Source organism: Notolabrus celidotus, chromosome 9, assembly GCF_009762535.1.
Source record: "Notolabrus celidotus isolate fNotCel1 chromosome 9, fNotCel1.pri, whole genome shotgun sequence".
NCBI lineage: Eukaryota > Metazoa > Chordata > Actinopteri > Labriformes > Labridae > Notolabrus > Notolabrus celidotus.
Window position 1 is genome coordinate 19,580,508 of NC_048280.1, and position 19,882 is coordinate 19,600,389.

Genomic DNA, 19,882 nt, shown 5'->3' on the forward strand with positions numbered 1-19,882 from the left:
GGGAAAAGAAAACTCCCGTGCATCTTGTCGTCACGTGATACGAGGAGGACCAATGAACACCAGAAGTAGTCGACTTCACCTCTGAACTCCAGCTTTGTGCAATGAGCTGGGTAAAAATGGCTGAAGTAGATTTCGGGGATAGTGAGCTCTTTCAGCAGCTTGATGACTCTGCACCGCTGGTCCCGACCCACATTCGCTTCACAGATGATGAGGAGGATCAGGATGGGGGGAACCAGCTCCGGAGCAGACTGGAGGAGTCTGAGGACCACATCCAGAGACTCACTGAGGAGAATATCCTTCTGTTCGGAGAGCTAGCGCCGCCAGTGCTAGCAGTTTACGACTGTTAGCATAGTGAGCCTCCTGTTAGTAATCAAAACAGAAAAAAGACTCTCTTCAAAGACCTGTTTAGGGCGGTTTTGGCATGTTGTCTGTATCTTCCTTAACTTTTAGATCACATAAGGGCTTGAGAAGAAAACTGAACATCCTCACACGACCAAGGTAATATGCTAACATTTGGATGAGCACATTAAACGAAACTGATAGACATAAACGCTTCTTTCCCTCCCACTTTACAGCGGAATCACAATTGAAGATGTCGGCGTAGACGGACCAGTTCTTCAAATCCTATATGCAAACAATGTTATTTCAAAGTAAGCTTATTATTTCATCTATTAAACTGATGTAGCTGTTAACTTATGGTCTGCACATGTTTTTTATCAGACCTCTGTTCAAGGCAATTGTGGTGGATGGTGAATGATATCCCATTGTTAGCAACATCCTTATTAACTACATTGTTCCACTAAGGCTTTAAAGAAAACACTGTTATTTGTTTAATACTAATTCATATTAAATTAAATTCCCCGTTTAGACAATGTCGTCAAGAAATTGAAGACAGCCTCTGCAGTGTGATTTTGAAGCATCACAACCAATGCAATGAAAAGAAAAACATCTATAACATTAAACCTCAGGTATTCATCTTTAGTGTATGACTGTGAGTAAAAGAAGCTCAACTATCAACTAAAATATATGTTTTGTCCCCTGTGAAGAATTCAGCTTTTGCCCTGGAAGAAGAGCCGCAGAAGTTGTCTTCTGGCAGTGTTACAACAACAACAACAAAAACAACAACAGAGTCCTTTAAAGTGAGTATTTATGGTTTTGCACATTACACAAATTATCTCCATTTGGAAAATAAAATAGAATGTTTCTGACTAGATTAACAAATACTTTTTTCCTTGTTTTTCTGTCTTAGGTGATTGGAAGTGTGTTACATTTCACTACTTTCAGTGTTGATAAACTTGGACAGCCTCTGGTGAATGAAAATCCCCAGATGACAGAGGGATGGGAGGTTCCAACGTATCTTTATGATGGAGACATTGACACATCATCAGAAATCAACAGCTTTATGTGTTGGGCCATGGCTCTTAAATTTTCAACAAAAGCAGCAAGAAAATGTTCATATTCAAGTTTGCTCTTTTAATATTAATAAAAATGTATTTAAGTGTTTGAAGGGACTAGATAACTATTTTGTGGATTTATGTTGCATAAACATACATTTCCTGAATTTTGCAAAGCTATCTTCAAGTTTTCAGCAGAGTCATTGGCACAGATGGACAGGATATCGAAATGAAAGATAAAAGGTGGGTCTAGCTTTAGTAATGGAGCTTCTTTTTATGACTTGCCTGGCTTTGTTTCTTTAAGGTATCAAGTTATATAATCGGTCTGTAACTTACATTTCATTGTAGACCAAAATCTCTGTGCTTCAACTGTGGTCTGAGCACTCATCAAATGAGAGACTGTCCCAAGGTAAGACCAAGTAATTCTTCTTCTGTTTCTTTTTTATGTCAGTATCCCAAGTTTATACGAGAGTCACAACTTTATTAACTACACTTTTTGCTCCTTCTTAGCCTAAAGACATGGTTGCAATAAATGAAAGAAGAAAGGAGTTTAATCAGAACAGTAACCAGGCCATGCAGAGTAACCAGCGATACCATGCTGAAGAAGTGGAGGAGCGGTTTGCTAAATACAAGGCTGGAGTCATGAGGTACAATTGTTATTTTATACACATGGGACCACAAATGTAAAACCCATTCAATATCTACTGTATCCAATTTAAGTAAATCTTGATCATTCAGTGTTGTGCCTTAATTGTTCAGCCTGCAGCCAGTAGGCTTCATAACTAGCCAATGGGAGATTAGCTGACAGACACCTGAATTACTTGTTTTATGTGATTTTTATAATTTTATCTGCCAGACACCTGAATTTCCCTTTGGCGATTAATAAAGTACATCCTGTTCTATTCTATTCTATTATAGTGAGGAGCTGTTGACAGCACTTGGACTTGATGGCAACACCCTCCCTCCTCTCATTTATCGCATGAGGCAGCTTGGCTACCCACCAGGTTGGCTCAAAGAAGCAGAGATGGAAAACTCGGGCCTGGCACTTTATGATGGAAATGGTATGTTTTAATTGAAGGTTACGCAGTGCCTCAGGTTTTCCTTTGAGTAAATTACTGCACAACACACAATTGCTTTTGTAAAGTGCAGAGGTTGGGCCAAAACCGTGTCTTTTCTGTTTCTAGCTTCAAACGATGGCAGTACAGCAGATGATGCCAGTTCCCAAAACCTCTCTTATGATGTTTCCAAACTGGTAGATTTCCCAGGTTTCAACATACCTGCACCCCAAATGAGAGATGTAAGACTTACAACATATTTTTCAATTGCATTGCCAGAAAACACGGCTAATAAAATATCCAAACCCTATTTCTAAATGTTATGATTCATGATGAGTTATGATTTAGTTTTTGCTCCAGATTTCTCCAGAACCGTTGAAAAACACAGTAGTATTCTGTGTATCTGTTGAAAAAACATCAATGTATGGATTAAATATAGCATTTGATTTATTGGTATATGAAAATAAAACAATACAATACAAAGTGCCTATAAATGATTCTGTCAGTAATAAGGATTCTGCATCAGAGCATTGATACGCGGTCTGAAAAGTGAGAAGCTTAAGTGTTTTGTAATTTGGTGACAGAGAATCTTTTTAACATTTTTCCTCACACACCTCCTTTTTTATTTCTCTCTGACTTGCAGGAGTTCATGCAGTATGGCTCTATCCCAATGCAGAGCAGCCACATTAAGCAAAACTATGCAGCCTACCTGTCCAACAACTTCCCCATGGTAAGTAATTGAAAGTCCTTAGCTTTGGGGGTTTTCCTGCTCAAACATGTAGTTGATACATTTTTTTGTTTTTCCCTGCCTGACTTTCTCATGCCACTTCAACAGAAGATTTGGGGTGCAAACTGACACCATTTATGTTTTATAAAACCACCATGGGAACCATTTGTTGGACCATGGTACCTTTTCTCTTTTATAGAAAAAAAAAAGAACGCAGCTGTTAAGCTATTACATTTTTTAACATGGTTGTTCAAGGGTTGTTATAACCCCATAGTATTTCTGTCAGTGACAAATGTGCATTTACAAGTCGTAGGATTGGGGTAGATGCATTAAGTTTTACAAGGTGACCAAACAATGAACGGAAATCCTATAAAGTGACTCAACTTTGGTCATTAGGTCGCATAGCTCAGGGTTATTGATGAATACAAAAGTAATCACGAATCACTCAATATTATACAAAAAATGAATGCCTTTTACATCTCTTCCTGTACAGACTAAATACTGAAATAGAGAATACAACATACTGAGTTAGAAATGTTGCCTCAGCATGCTGCTTTGCTTTTCCAGCTGTCAGTGAAGTTCCCATGCAGTATGTGTCCATCCTTCAAAATCCAAAAAAGACAGCCAATCATGTTAAAATGAGTGGAATCATTTATGCCAGTCACTAACTTATACATGAGTCACACGTTTACAGGAGTTGATAAAGTGAGAATGTGTGACGACTGACTTCCCTTTAATACTTTGATTTCCCATATTGTGCCGTAACAGCCTGGTGCCAACAGCAACAAGAGACCACTTGAGTCTGACACATCTCCTCAGCTGAGGAAGAAGACAAGGTCCAGTCCAGATACAAGCTCTAATCAAAGCTCGGATATGGATGTTGAATCAGGTAATTGTGTATCTTGGACTGTTTTTGTGCTTCTTTAAATCCCTTTAAAAGTAAATTGATTATAAGTGGCGTTTTAAAGCCCGTTACTGCAACAAATTTCAGCGGTGGATGATAATATCCCTTATATAATAGCCATTCTTTGAAAGACTTAAAACATAAAATACTTGATTTTAGCCGAATCAGCTGCTGCTTTGTTCGTTTAATTTTCCAATCAGTGGGTGACTATTTTGATTTTCTCCTTTCAGACCCAGGAACATTTTATAACACTGATGGCCAAGGTGACTTCCATTTTCAGCCTCCAATGCCACCTTGCTCTCCTTGCTTCAGTTCACCTCCTCCTCTACCCCAAGGCACTCCTCCTGCTACACCCACTCCTCCACCTCTCCCCAAAGGTACACCTCCACCCACACCCACCAATGGTTCTCCAGCTCTGCGAGGGCGTAGCTGGGTAGCCGTTGATGAAGCAACAGATGGAACTGAGGATGAACTGACACTGGAGGAACTAGAGGAGCAGCAGAGGTTGATATGGGCAGCTCTAGAAAATTCAGAAACTGCCACCAACAGTGACCCCGAGACACCTGCAATGGGAACCCCTGTACCAAGTTCACCACGTGTGTCCACACCTGTGCATGTGGACACAGAAACAGAAGAGGTTGAAGAAAAGATGGACACAACAAAACCTGCAGAGACTTGTCAAAACACAGAAAATCAAAAGGAACAGAAAGCTCAGAGCCCTGGACCAATCAAAGTCGAGGAAGATAGTCCACAGAGCCCTGAACCAGTCACAATCAAAATTGAGAGCACTAAGTGTCCAGGTCCAGTCAAAGTTGAGGATGACAGCCCACAGAGCCCTGAATCAATAACCCACAAAGAGGTCTTGCCACAGAGGCCTGATCAAGGTGGGGATGGAGACTGTGCTTCTCCTGAGCATGTTGACAAGGTAATGGCCGTCCCTCATCGGAGCAACTTTGCAGCTGGTATCGTTTCATTTGAAGAGACACCAGAATTCACTGAAGTTGCAGAAGCCACAGGGACATACCTAAAGATCAGAGACCTGCTTAAAAGTTCCCCTCGAAGTTTGGCAAAGAAAAAGTAAAAATGACTTTCTTTAGTGAGTACACATGGACACAAATCTATTTTTTAAACAAATACAATTATTTTCATTTTCATGATCATCTTCTCAGTCATGTGTTTTAGATGTATATTACTTCTTCTTTTTTTCTTTCTTTGTTTTTTACCAAATTGAGAGTCTGTGCAGTCTCTGCATTTAATCTTTAACATACATTGAGTAAGGGACATTGAGGGATGCTGGAACAGCAATAAGCTTATTTTAGACAATAGGCTTTGACCATTGTAAGTTTTTTGTAGTAGTAGTAGTAGTGTAACTCATGCTGTTCATTTTATTGTAAAATTGTCAACATCTCACCTACATGCTTTGTATAATGGTTTCTGAATGGCTTTTTTCAATTTTCCCTCCACTTTAATTACTCTGCTCTTCAAATACAGATTTGTATCTACAATAAACCCCAACACTGGAATGCATACTGCACCAAATCTCTTAATGACTTGCATATATATGCATACAGAATGGACTGGATACCCACACACACCTCCAAACATCACATATTTATGCAAATATGCATTCTCAAGCCCATGTATATGGGTGTGCTAAAGTTTGACTCAGCAAAGATATACTGTACATCAAATGATTTAAATGGTTGCAAAGTCACATGAAACTATTGGTTTCAACACTCTATCTTGCACTTTATGCCACAAATAATAAACTATCCTCAACACATGAAGGGGAAGAGAGTGGGCCTACATCACAGAGTAAAACAAGAATTCATGTCGGCAGGGGGAGGGAGGGGGGGGTTTGGCTATATACACTTTTTGTGGACAGGTATGGTCAGTTGAGGGCATATGTATCTCAAATATGTCCATTTTGATCAAGACTGTACATGAGATTAATAACAATTTAGATTTTGGGGGGAAATTGCGAAAAAAGAACAATCAATTTCGAGCTCTCGCTTCGGCCACAGCCTTGGGCGAAAACACAACATTTGGATATTTTTTAATAAGTGTCTACAGTAAACTGAGCGTATTTTGAGTTGATGGGATGAAACACCATCTTCAAATATAAGCCCTGTAAATCGTCCAAAACCAGCCGAAAGCAGGAACCCAACTCAAATTTGGGTTAGATTTCAATGGGGTCAATGAAAACCCTCCTCAAAAAAGCCAGAAATGTATGGAGTATGTTTCACGATATATGATACGATACGATATCCTTTATTGTCTCTGTAGGGAAATTTGTCTTTTACATAAGTGCTGCACATGTTACCTGCTCATTCAAAAAAATCACCACGAGGACACGCATAATGAAAAAAGAAAAAAGTGCAATAAATAAAACACATTCATACAACACAAAGCATACTCTTAAAGAAAGAGCACCATAACACTGTCCCAACCGTAACAGGCTATTCACTATTTAAAATTCTAATAGAGATAGGCACAAAGGAATTTTTAAAACAATTCAATTTACACTTAGGGACTCTGTACCTTCTTCCAGACGGTAAAAGTTCATTCTCACTGTAAACTGCACTTGATACTTCTTCTTAAAATTAACGAATTGGCTGTATACTTGGCTGTATGGGCCCAATTACAGACAACTTCCTATTAGTGCCTGGCGATACCACGCTTTTATGATTTGATAGGATACGGATTACTTTTTTGGCATATTTATTCGATACCCGATACCGATACTTGCAGTGAATTTTTTTATAAAATAAAACGCTTGAAAGACAACTCCCATGACAAATACTGTTAATTAAACAACTTTAATATGCAAATCCTTTGGTGGCCTTTTTTAAACAATGAAAGTAATTTAGAAAACACAATTAAATAAAAATAATTAACATAAATATTAATCAAATTGATTAGTTAGTAATCAATTCAATGATTCATACTAAACTTTGGAGTAAGTTACCCTATAAGAATCAGAAGTGGCACATGCGCTTTTATTTCGCATTTATTAATTAGTATCGATATTTCATTAGAGTAATCGATCCTGAAATGAGATACCACAGAATCGATACGCCCACCACTACTTCCTATCTGCTTTGACCTTTTTTCAACACAAAATATGTATTGCATAGATTCTCACACTTCCTTTGTTTTGCAATATTAAAAATGTAATAGATATGTAAACGCCTGCACTCGACGAAATATACAGTATATCCTTGACGGCAAAGTAAGACTTGTTTCGAAAGTTTTTGTGTTAAATCTCTGAAAAAGATGAAGGAGTCTGTCATCTTGCTCAACATATCATCTTTGGTCGGCACCTACCGTTGACGTCTCGGACGTTGCCCAGCCTGCTTGTGCGCTGGGCTGTGCCTCCGCGGGTCTGATCCTGATCCTGGTCTGACTCTGATCCGAGCGGTAGTCGTCGTGGTGGTTCTCCACTTAGCCCGCTAGCCGTGACATTTTTCCTCTGGATATATTGGCTGAAAAGAAACATATCAGGTCAGTACTAGCTGGTTTACGTCGAGGCCACGTATTTTCTCAAACTTGCTGGTTATTTCGCAGCCGCTAAAGCAGGAACGTCAACGTAAGGTGGAAATTGTTCAGGTGGTGTAGACATTACTGGAGGTGTTCATTTAGCTAGCTAGCTAAACCAGCCCGTATTCTGGTCCTCCTGAGCACCGGTTCTCCGTGTAGCTCGGGCCTCTCTGCTAATCACGTCTGTTCTTATCCTGATAACAGACTGGGATTCATCTAATCCGAGGAGGTGACACTTGAGTCTGAAACTATTCATTATAACAACCTTAAATTACGCTTCCAGATGTTTTAATCCTGAACTATTTGTTATGCCGACTCTCAACTTTGTAGTAGCAGCAGTGTGCCCTGCTGGATTTGCTGTGACATTGCTGAGACTTTTGGACTAGTGGAATTTGCTTGACTTACTGCTTCCGACAGTGGTCAGTCAGGGGGTGTTGAGGTGTTTGAACATGTGGAAGTACCTGCCTTTGTAACCCATCTCAAACGCGAGTAGCTAGCTAGTAAGGTGAGTTAGCTAACATGAGTTTTTAAAGGCTCTGCTCCTTCCAGATGTGCCACCTCATCGACAGCTCTCAGTCCCGTGATAGCGTTGACAGGGCGAGGTACGTTCAAAGGCCAGATCGTTGACCAGACCCAGGGTACCTGCTTATAAGCCCACCTTGTTGTGTTTGACAGACTGCTGTGCACCAGGGAAACCTGCCTGTGACAGGTGTGCGGTTGAAAGGTGTGACCGAGGCATTAGCTAAGGTAGTTTAACTTGTTTGGAGCGATTGTGAGATATTAAGATATGATGGGGTTATTTCTACTGTGCTTTTACTCATTGAACTGAAGATTTTAAGACCAAGATTTGTGAGATGATAGTTTACATGTGTCGTCATTGGTCTCTTGTCTGTTTATCAATTCGTAAATGTGCTATATTAGATATCTACGGTGGCCCTGAAGGACAAAACAAATTTACAAAAGATGAGACACTTTTACAAAGTTGGAGACTAAATTTACATTTTGGAAAGCATTTTTACATTTTATAAAACAAAATTACATCAGCAAAACCCTTTTTACCAAGGCCAACTAATTTACATTTAAGAAAACAAATTTACAAAAGATGAAACACTTTTACCATTTCTGTATCAAATTAACATTTCATTTTTACGGAAAGGGAATGTACCAAATACCTGAAGGGATCGGGTGAGGGGTCATTTGTTTTGATGGAGAGAAACCAAACGGAGATGGACATGGTTTACATATTAGGACATCCTCAGGTCTCAGAGAGAGGTGTCAGACCTCAGATGAAAAAGCATCATGTCTCCAGAAAAGCTCTGTCATATCTCCGCAAGACCTTCATCATGTGTCAGAATTCAGACGAAACAGACTCAGACCAAATAGCCTCAGGCTAAACAGGGTCAGGCTAAATGGAGTCAGACTTAACAGTAAAAGTGTTTCATCTTTTGTAAATTTGTTTTGTCCTTCAGGGCCACTGTAGCTTTCAGCCCAATGGAGTTGAAGCCATCATGTGTGATGATAATAATTGAACTGTATACTGGTGGTAAAGCAGGTTTAATGACTGTGTGTGTGTAGACAGTCAGGGAGCTGGATAACAGGTACATCTGTATTGATAACAAACCCAGGGCACAGCATGCTTCTGGTTGTTATTTCAGGGTTACGTCCTGTTGGTGCTCTTCTACCTTCTACGCCTTCCTCTGCATCTTAGCAGGGGCCTGTTTTAGCCTCCCTGCAGATGTTTCCTCAAAAAGGAAAAACCTGAGCTTTCTTTGGCCATGTGAGGACACAAACAAGAGCAAAGGAGGGAGGGTCACATGATTGAATACCCAGTTTTTATGACTAAGAGGTGTACTCTATTTTATGTCATTAACTTGAGGTAAGAAAAGCCAAACTTGAATTCACTTCAGCCCCCACAGTCCTGAATTTACTGTTTACTGTAATGCAAATCTAGTAAAGAAAGCCTGTGTGCTCAGTGTGTGAAAACATAAACAGAGAAGGAGAGCTCAGACTGTAGACATCAACTACTCATTCACAGCTGGACTAACTGTGAAAACATTTAGAGGAAACCTGTGTCTACTTGGTTTAATATTCTTGATGTCAGGATCTAACATTAGCCAACTGCAAAGCAATTTGGAACAAGGCCCACTGGCTTGTGTAACCAGTGACCCCCACCCCACCCCCCCCCCAAGTTAACAAATCCTTGGGAGGCTGATATGGAAAGGGAGTTTGAATTGTTATTACAAAACCTGCTAGCAGATTCAGCTGATATATGTATCATGTGTGGTTTAACACTGCTGAAGTCAGCAAGAAATGCTTGGCAAGTTCATGAAGGATGTGAAAACCTTACGCAGTCACTTTGTAAAGTAAGTAGCGGTGTTATGAATATATTTACCTGCAGATAGTTTTGTTGCATTCTGTGAGACGTTTTTCAACATGCTCTACCGGTGGAAGACAGTGACCTCTTTTCAAGTTGTGTGCAAATTGTGCGTATATATTGTTTGGATTGACCTGGATTTGTAAAGCATCTGTCATTACCAAAAAGGAAGCTGATCATGTCCACGCTTTCATTTTGAGAAGTACAGAAAGTCTCAGTTCTGTTTTACAAGCTTCCATCTACCAGTTTCCATTTGTGCCTTTACATAGAGAACAATGTAACCAGACAACAGGGCTGTAGCTTAGCACTGTATACTGCTAGTCTCTTAAAGTATTTACGTTTTACTAAGTGTTCATCAATGTCTTTAAACGTTGACAAAATATTGTCCCTTGGCTCTCTTCCTAGTGCCAGATTAGAGTGAAAGTCGGCGGCTAAAGATTAACGCCACTGCAGTGGGAAATTCTCCAGACTAAGTGGATCATTTTCAGACGACTGCTTCAGTGCACCAATCAGAGCTGAAACCTCCTCTATTGATGTTCACGAGACAGTCATAGTGAAGCCTGGTGACGTTTTACCACAACGCCAATATGCATATGATTTTAAAAAACGACATGTCATCATATAACACTGGCGCATCCATCGCTTGAGCCAGACACTGATGAGATGTCAGGTCATGTGTAGGCTCTTTTTGTGTGACTTTAATATCACGTGTGTGTAGCCTTCAGCCATCCAGATCCTTTCAGTTTCTGACCTCTTAACCCTGAGGGCTTTAATCAGTATCATTCAGAGGCACAGCGGGGGGAAACTGGAACATGGAGTCTGAACTAGGTCGCTGTCTTCTGAGGGCCACCCTTTAAACCTTGAGTGTGCTGCTATGTTCGTGTCTTCTAGGTTGTTTTGGTTAAGCTACATACTGAAGCTCTTAGGCCCTTTGAAGAATGAAAGGTATGTTCATGTGACGCTGTTGAACAAGTCCTATATTAGATTTCATCCTTGTGTGAAGCCATGCATCCTAACTACCCTGAAGCTTACTCTAACAGTTTGCTGTTTTTTCGAGTTTTAAAGGAAGTATTAAATCCAATCTCCCAATCAAGCTCCCTCTTTTGCCTTCAAAACATTTCTGTTCTTTTGCCCCAGGATCCTGAAAGCATCTTTAATCAATGATTGTGCTAAGAACAGTTAATAATGAAACCCTTTTTCTTGACATTAGCTAAAGCCATTCTATTTTCTGTCCCCACATAGCCTGTGGCAACATAGTCATTATAGGAATAAGCACAGCTTTGATGAAGTTGAGTCGTGTGTTACAGTAAATCATTCAAGATACATATTGAACAAAATAAGCCATGTTTTTATCTTTGCAGAAACAAACTCCTAGTAGAGAAATCGCTACCCAGTCGATCATCACAGTAAATCCAACAACAACATTAAGTGCTTTGAATACCTGAATACATATTATGGATTGTTTCTGTGTTAATCACATACATGGCTTTATGATAGAGTTATGATTAGGGATGCACAATATTATTGGCACATTATCGGTATCGGCTGATATTGGCTTTAAAATTATCTATCGGATGTCGGCCAACACGCCGTTATCCGCTGATATAATTAACCGATAAAATAAAGGGCTGCTGCACACATGTTGGGCTCATGTTTGAAGTTAAATCTGAATTTAAGCAGCAGTCTGTAAGGTACATGTAGCTGACTAATTTAGGCACATTTACTGTCAAAGAGTAAACCATGTTATTTAATTTAGGTTTAATTGCTGTACAGTTGCACTTTGCGCATGTTCCCTGTGAACAGAGGTTAGGTTTACTTACTATGTCAAATGTGAAATTGGCCAAATTTGCCCTGGTTGTGGAGATTGTTTTGATTGTCTCAGGGAGAGCATCATCCAAGTTTTAACTAGGATGTATCTGTTTGTATTAATTTTGTTTGAAAGCAATTGTCATAAATAAATATGCAGTTTTAAGTATTAAGTATTTTTCTTATTTTGCACAAGAAATGAATATTACATAACAAATGTGATAAGAGTATCACCATGATACTATACTAATTCCAATACAAAAGAGAATTGATGATCTCTGCAATAAGGTGTGCGGAAAAAAATATCGGTATCGGTAATCGGCTAAATGAGTTGTAAAATATCGGCATATCAGATATCGGCAAAAAATCCAATATCATAGTGTATACATATTATGGATTTTTTTCAGTGTTAATCACATACATGGCATTATGATAGAGTTATGATTGTGCATTTACTGTCTGTATTTGTTGGGTCAACAAAGCAGCTCATCCTTCTCATGGCAGCTTGTGTGTAGTTAGTTTTCCCTAGTTGTAGTTACACAATAAAAACAATTCTGACGTAGTTTTTGAGGCTTTCTGTGCACCACTTCTGCTGGTGTTGTGTTGATTTGACCCAACACAGTATATTCCCAGTAGTTCTGCTCTTGTTGGATTCAGTTCATGGAGAAAATAGGTTTCACAGTGCCCCACTCAGTCATATTGTCAAACAGCTAATAACATGGGGACAGTGTTTAAATCCTGCAACCCGCCAACCAGTTTCTGTGGTGAGGTAATCTGGCAAAGAGGATAATCTGCAGCTGCTGGTGGTCTTGTTTGTACTGTAATCCTGTTTTAGAAAAAGCTGCCAACCAGATTTTTACAATTTGGTGTGCTCCAATGATAGATTGAGCGAGACACTGTTTGTGGTCGTGCCTGTGTATTGTGATCAAGGCCACAGATGACACGCTATTCACAAGATCATGACGGCTGTAACATAGACTGCATATCGGCCGGCCTTTGACAAGATATTTTTAGGTCTGACTGTGACATGGTGAGTGCTGAGGAGCTTGTTGTCATAATAGAAACAAGATTCCTCCATTAACAGAGTACCGTAAACAAAGTCACTGAGCATGTCTTGAAGGGATAACTGTACTGGCTATTTATTAGTTTACTACTGACTTCATTATTGCTTTATTGTCAGTGCAACCATCTGCAGGATAAGACACATAAAAAGTTAATTTGAGCGCTCAGAGAAAATGGGGCTGTGTAAACCTAAACTAATTTTTCCTTGTTTTCTCTCCTTACAGGGTCCTTTTCATGAGCAGCACTTTTTCTCCCTTCTCCCTTTTCCTCGTTTTTATTTTTGTTATGTTTTTCTTTTTCCTTTATTTCGGTGTGGAGAGAACAACTTCGCCATCACAGAGCTGCAACCAGTTATTTTGATGGTCTGGGGTCAGACTTTACCCACTGCAGGACACACGCTTTGTGGGTCTAACAAATCACAGGAAGAAACATGAGCACAGCCAAGCCCACAGGGATCAAAGCTCCCAGCAAGATAGCTAAACCATCTGGGGCAGCAGCTCCGAAGACCAACCCCAGCACAGGTAACCGTCTTCCAACTATCCTGAAGTTGTGTCGATGTACATGTGGTAGCACGGGGTTCTTTGGTTGAAACTTGTGGTGTGACAAAATACCATGCTTCTCTTTCTCCATACTTGTTGTTACACTGCTTTAACGTTTTGTCTGGTTGCAGATATGCCATTGTCGATTTGAGCTGTTTACCAAATTTGTCTGACAATTTCTAAAAATGAAAAGAAGTGTAAACCATCACACTAAAAGTCTTAAAGAAATGTTTGTTTACTTTTTAAAGATAGTAAGTCAATACATTTACACCGTGTTCCAAATTATTATGCAAGTTGCATTTTTGTGAATATTTAAAAATTATGTTAACAGTTGTTTTCAAATTTGTTAGGAAGTCAGATAGTGAATATATTTTTTCAACTGTGTGGTTAAAATTACGCTTTTTCGGCTGTTTTTTTAAATAAATGCAGAATCTGCAGAAATGAGTGTGCCAAATTATTATGCAAGTTGGTGATAAGAGCATTTAACTAGTGAAAATTAAAAACTAGGCAACATTGTAAATGTCCTATTGATTAGAAAATAATATGACAACTTTATTCAAACTTCAACAGAAACAACAGTTTTCTTTAGATTTGTATACAAAATAAAACTGTTAAAGTCTTTGAAACATTTCAAATCTAAAGTGTTTCTCTCATGTCCAATATAACCTCCTTTTCTTTCAGTGAGGGTCAGAGTTCACTGGTAAACAGATTTAGTGAGGCTTCTGATGACTTCTCTGCTGACACTGTGAGCTGCACCTTGTATGGCTTTGTATTTCTTGCCATTCCTGTAAATTATCTCCTTTATTATTGACACCAAGTTTCCTCCATGGAGGAAAATACAAAAGAGGATAGCCTCATGAACTGGCCTGCCTGCTTACCAGATCTCAACCCGACTGAGAACTTGTGATCAATAATAAAGGAGATAATTTACAGTAATGGCAAGAAATAAAGCCCAAAAGAGCATCTTTGGAAAGCCATACAAGGTGCAGCACAGAGAGAGTCAGCAGAGAAGTCATCAGAAACCTCACTAAATCAGTTTACCAGTGACCTCTGACCCTCATTGAAAGAAAAGGAGGTTATATTGGACATAAACACTTTAGATTTGAAATGTTTCAAAGACTTTAACAGTTTTATGTTGTATACAAATCTAAAGAAAACTGTTGTTTTTGTTGAAGTTTGAATAAAGTTGTCATATTATTTTCTAATCAATAGAACGTTTACAATGTTGCCTAGTTTTTAATTTTCACTAGTTAAATGCTCTTATCACCAACTTGCATAATAATTTTGCACACTCATTTCTGCAGATTCTGCATTTATTTAAAAATACAGCCGAAAAGCATAATTTTAACCACACAGTTGAAGAAATATATTCACTATCTGACTTCCTAACAAATTTGAAAACAACTGTTAACATAATTTTTAAAATATTCACAAAAATGCAACTTCAAAATAATTTGTAACACGGTGTAAACATAGGTGAGGTCAAATTTGCAGGGTATAATCTGGCCATAAAATTGTACAATATTGTTCTGCTTTGGAGAAGATTGGTAATGGATGCTTTTGTGAAAAAAGATAGCTAATCCTTCTGTATTTTCTCCTCCTGCTCCCTTATTTTTCAGCAGGAGCTAAGACTGCTGCGACAGACAAATCAGCTGCAAGTGCCAGTGGAGAAGATGCTCAGAGCAGTGGAGAGAACTTCCAGGTTGGGGACCGAGTATGGGTGAATGGGAATAAGCCCGGCTACATACAGTTTTTGGGAGAGACACAGTTTGCCCCAGGACAATGGGCAGGGATTGTTCTAGATGAGGCAATCGGGAAAAATGATGGTTCAGTCGCAGGGGTACGGTACTTCCAGTGCGAAGCTCTACGAGGAATATTTACACGTCCATCCAAGTTGTCTTTCACAGAAGGTGAGGCTAATGGAACTCAAACTGCACCACCCTCCCGTGCTGCCTCACCCACTCCCTCAGTCGGTAGTGTGGCCTCGCATACACCTGCTGCTAAATCATCATTACCCTCAACAACGACGGCCAAGAAGGCCGCCTCGGCGACACCAGCTACGCCCGCTACACCTGCTACACCAGCTACACCATCCTCCAACCTCGCACGCACAAATAGTGAATCTATTTCCAACCTCTCAGAGACGGGATCGGTAAAGAAAGGGGAAAGGGAACTGAAGATGGGTGATAGAGTATTGGTGAGTTTGTTACATTATACAAGAAATAAACAGTAAAGTGGTTGATGTATAAAGTTTGTTTCTTGGTGCCATAGTAGTCCTAAGATAAATGGAACCTTACTCCTTCTCAATGTCATCATTTCATGGTAGTTAACACATAAAACATGGTCACTTCTGTGTCACCAGACTTTCACCTCTGAGTCAAGAGTAAATCTGGTTCTACCATTTGAGTGAAGTGCCATCTGTGTGTAGTCCTGCTGGATTGATTGAATCTTGGTGGGAGCTTTACTTCCTTCTCAATCCACTGCATGCGTTAAGGCGAAATTCCATCAGATCCGTCTCCAGTCCATCTCAGATCCGTGTCCAGTCCATCTCCGATCCGTCACGGCACCGGATCTGATAGGTTTCTATTCTAGTCCATCTGTTAACCCCCACTGGATCCGCTCGCGTCTCTGATCCGGCTGGAGCGCGACGCATCAATTCAACACAGAGCAGATGGAGCGGGACAGGAAGTCAGGCACCAAAACAAAATTAAAAAATCTGGTTAATTTTCAGAATAAAACACTCTTAGTTACCGTTAGATCGTTTTTAACTTAACTAAGACAACAAAAAGTCATTTAGAGCGGAGGCAGGCCTGGAGTCAACAGGTCAGAGGTTTTCAGAGGACCATAAAGACTACATGGATGAGGAGAGGAGGAAAATCCTTGATTCAGTGATTGCCGTGGGAAAACCTTGGTCACATGACTCCAGCTGTCCGGCGGTTCTGCTCCGTGCTGCGTTCTGAAAACGCAACCGGTGGGTGTTGACGGACAAGAGAGCACGGAGCCGGACCGCATGGATCTGGTGGAAGTCCCATGTTACTACCCAATCACATGCCTGTCTGCAAACCTCTGAAATTGCATGTTAGATTCTGGCATACAGATGCAGCGTGTGCCTCTTAGATTTTGAAACATCATGTTCTTAATCAAAAAAACAACAACAACAATTCCCTAAAGAAAACACATGTGTTAAGATCACATAGTGTCACATAGCAGCCAGTATAAAGGATTTAACCAAGTTACTTTCCTCACATTATCCTTCACCTGTGCTTGGTGTAGACTGGTACACAGCACTGTTTACTGTTAACGCTTGCCTTGACAAGAGCCCAGCTTGCACGAGGATGTAAATAGAGTAGTTGCACACACTCTGGGCTTTTGCCCAATGCTTGTAGGAGCTCTTGCAGATGTCCGTGTCTCAGCCTTTCTTCAGCCAATGAGCTCTTCAGCATAGCATTGAAAGTAGTAATAATTATAACTCAAAAAAAGATAATGCATTTTCAGTTTCTCATATTTAAAGGTAGTTAAAAGCCAGTACATTTTTTTTTCTGTTGCTCTGAAGGAATTATCTCACTTGGAGTTTATAACCAGGCAAAGCTGATTACTCTTTAGGCCTCTCCTTTATCAGTTGAGAAGGTTAGATGTCAACTAATGATTGGTGTTTTCCTCTCAGGTTGGTGGTACAAAGGCAGGAGTGGTACGTTTCCTTGGAGAAACAGATTTTGCCAAAGGCGAGTGGTGTGGAGTGGAACTGGATGAGCCCTTAGGAAAGAATGATGGAGCAGTTGCAGGCACAAGGTACAAAAGTAAATCGATTTGGTAATGACTAAAGAGTTGTTATCATGTCAACCACATGTAAACCTTGAATTCCATTATCTGTCCCACAGATATTTTCAGTGTCAGCCCAGGTATGGCTTATTTGCACCAGTGCACAAAGTCACACGCATTGGGTTCCCCTCCACCACACCAGCCAAAGCAAAAACAACTGTCCGGAAAGTGGTGGCCACGCCGTCAGGGCTTAAGCGCAGCCCTAGTGCCTCTTCCATCAGTACCATGAGCTCTGTGACATCCTCAGTCAGTGCCAAGCCGAGCCGCACAGGCCTGGTAAGACCTTTATTCTCCTGGTTCCGACATTGTTTGGAAGTTTGTCTGATCTGCTCACTCATCAGCCCAACCTTGCTCGTCTTCTGTCTCTCCTTTTAGTTAACAGAGACATCATCACGCTACAATCGTAAGATTTCAGGCACCACAGCACTGCAGGAGGCACTAAAGGAGAAGCAGCAGCATATTGAGCAGCTCATGGCTGAGAGGGACATGGAGAGAGCTGAAGTCGCCAAGGCCTCGAGCCATGTGGGAGAGATGGAGCAAGAAATTGGCCTGCTCAGAGATGATCGGGAGCAGGTCAGTTCACCAAGGGTTCTTTGATAAAAGCCTACCCTCACAATTAGGGCCCCTCGTAATTGCCCTTCATATATATCAATGTTTCTCTTAAAGATGGAGGCAAAGATGGACCAGTTACGTGCCTTGGTAGAAGCTGCAGACAAAGACAAAGTGGAGCTGGTGAATCAGCTGGAAGAGGAGCGTAGGTAAGGACTGCGACTTAACAAAGACACACACTGGTTTTACTTGTTTTAATTTAGGGTGGTTGTTTTTGTGTGATAGAACATGTTTAATTGGCTGCTTATATTATGAAGTTTTTACACTATTACAGTGTTATAAAGTCATTAGAATAGCTCTTTGACTAAGTCGGCTTAACTTTGATCTTGACCATTGTTGTTAATAGTCAATAGATACCCAGTTATGTTGAAACCACAAGAAAGCTCCAGCAAGGTTGTTCTTTTTTTCTGTGAAACAGGAAAGTGGAGGACCTTCAGTTCCGTGTAGAGGAAGCTTGCATTACCAAAGGAGACCTAGAGGTAAAATCACAACAAAGATCCACACTGTTAGAATTTACAATTTTTTATAAAATGTGTGTTTCAATAACAAAGCACTGATTTTTTTATAGAAATATGTAAGTGGACTGAAAATCAACCATTTTTAAGTAAATTAGTAAGTTAACATTTTCTCACTGACATTAAAATCTAAATGTTAAGATAACTTTAGTTGTAGGTGCCCCAGTCAGGCTTCTGGGATTCAGTTGTTTCACTTATTTTCTCTCTCTTTATTTTGTCCTCATGGATGCAGGTCCTTCGCAGTATGGAGTGCAAAGCCTCAATTTAGTTCAGACAGAGCATTTGCATTATCACTTTTAACTGTTGGCAGTAAAGTCAAACCTCTCTGCTGCCTCAGAGGGCATATTTGCATGGACAGTTTGATACTGGCTTCATCTTGCATTAGATGATGTGTTGGCAAATACACCCGGAGCTGCACAAATATTGGGCCTTGGATGACAATGCCAGGCCATGTCCAAACTAGAAAATGATTCATACCCAGGCCTGCTATCCATGAGGCAACTAAAACATGTCTGTTATTATTGGCATGTTAATAATTTCATAGGGATAACCTAAAAATACTTACTGTAGATATGCAAGTTAAGGTGAAAGAGACTGGTCACCATAACAATTTGTAATTCAAGTCAAGCTGTTGTGGGGAAAAAATGATGGTATAGTTCTAGGTCTTGTTATTGAAGCTTGAGGCATTTTGAAGACAGTCAGTAATTTCCTTTTCCGTTTTCCTTTTCCTTACAGTATATTGCTCTTTTCCTTTTCTGTCGTTCGGTGTGTCATGTCCTCATATCCAGTTATAAAATGCAAAATATTGGTGTATGGTGGTATCTATGTTCATATCTGATCAAAGGATTTGTTGTTCATTCCACAGTTTTACACAGGGATCATCTCAAATACCATGAAGGCGCTCAAGCTCAAAATAGATGATTTTAAAAAGAGGGCTACAGGGTTAGAATATACTTTTATCTTTTTTTTTTACGTGTAAACTAACAGATTATTTCTAACTCCCTGTGTTGGATTCATGAAAAACTTGCATGCAGCTTGAAATACACCAACAAAAAAAGTTTATGAAGAGGCCAAATTATAAATGCTTTGTTCACTTCAGGCTGTTGAAGGTATACTAATGTTGTGCTATAACCCTCAGTGCCTCCCTGTTAAGTGATGTTGTTGCTTCTTCTTCCTTCTCGTCTTCGTCTTTCATGTTGGTCTGGTCAGCATGGAACCACTGGAGATGCCCCCTTGTCATTTCACTACCCAGTCACAGACTTGTTTTCAGTGTTCCCTCTGCAGCTTAAAGGGAAAAACTCTCAGTGAAAGAGCTTCAATGTAATTTAATAGGAAGGCTGGTGTTCCTGCCTGCTTTATGGTTTATACCTACTCCTTTGACAATGAACAATGGATGTATATGATATACTATTACATCCAAAGCTCACAGAAGATGCACAGTCAGATTTGTTTAATTTCATAATTAAATTATTGCCCTTAATCCTTAGGGTTTTGTATATTATCCAATCCAATCCAATCCATTTTATTTATATAGCACA

The 19,882-nt window shown here is 39.9% G+C and overlaps 2 protein-coding genes across 12 annotated transcripts in view; both read left to right on the plus strand.

Annotated features, from left to right (window-relative positions):
- Window positions 1-42: 42 nt before the first annotated feature.
- On the plus strand, window positions 43-5,614 carry zcchc8 (zinc finger, CCHC domain containing 8). The gene is made up of 14 exons (XM_034692766.1): window positions 43-291; window positions 456-498; window positions 576-650; window positions 869-968; window positions 1,047-1,139; window positions 1,250-1,353; window positions 1,572-1,637; window positions 1,743-1,803; window positions 1,905-2,041; window positions 2,313-2,455; window positions 2,579-2,691; window positions 3,093-3,179; window positions 3,945-4,065; window positions 4,311-5,614. Exons 1-14 carry the CDS (start codon window positions 102-104, stop codon window positions 5,159-5,161), a joined length of 2,184 nt encoding a protein of 727 aa, XP_034548657.1. The 5' UTR covers window positions 43-101; the 3' UTR covers window positions 5,162-5,614.
- A 1,776-nt stretch (window positions 5,615-7,390) lies between these two features.
- Window positions 7,391-19,882, plus strand: part of clip1a (CAP-GLY domain containing linker protein 1a) — a 30,305-nt gene continuing 17,813 nt past the window's right edge. For 2 of the 11 annotated variants that reach the window (XM_034692759.1, XM_034692765.1), the window contains exons 1-8: window positions 7,391-7,584; window positions 13,087-13,383; window positions 15,021-15,598; window positions 17,066-17,190; window positions 17,280-17,496; window positions 17,596-17,793; window positions 17,887-17,978; window positions 18,248-18,308. In XM_034692759.1, coding sequence (XP_034548650.1) covers window positions 13,293-13,383; window positions 15,021-15,598; window positions 17,066-17,190; window positions 17,280-17,496; window positions 17,596-17,793; window positions 17,887-17,978; window positions 18,248-18,308 — 1,362 coding nt within the window. In that variant the 5' untranslated portion in view covers window positions 7,391-7,584; window positions 13,087-13,292. The remainder of the gene's footprint in view (window positions 7,585-13,086; window positions 13,384-15,020; window positions 15,599-17,065; window positions 17,191-17,279; window positions 17,497-17,595; window positions 17,794-17,886; window positions 17,979-18,247; window positions 18,309-19,882) is intronic. The other 9 variants (XM_034692755.1, XM_034692758.1, XM_034692757.1 and 6 more) reach the window with 8 other exon arrangements.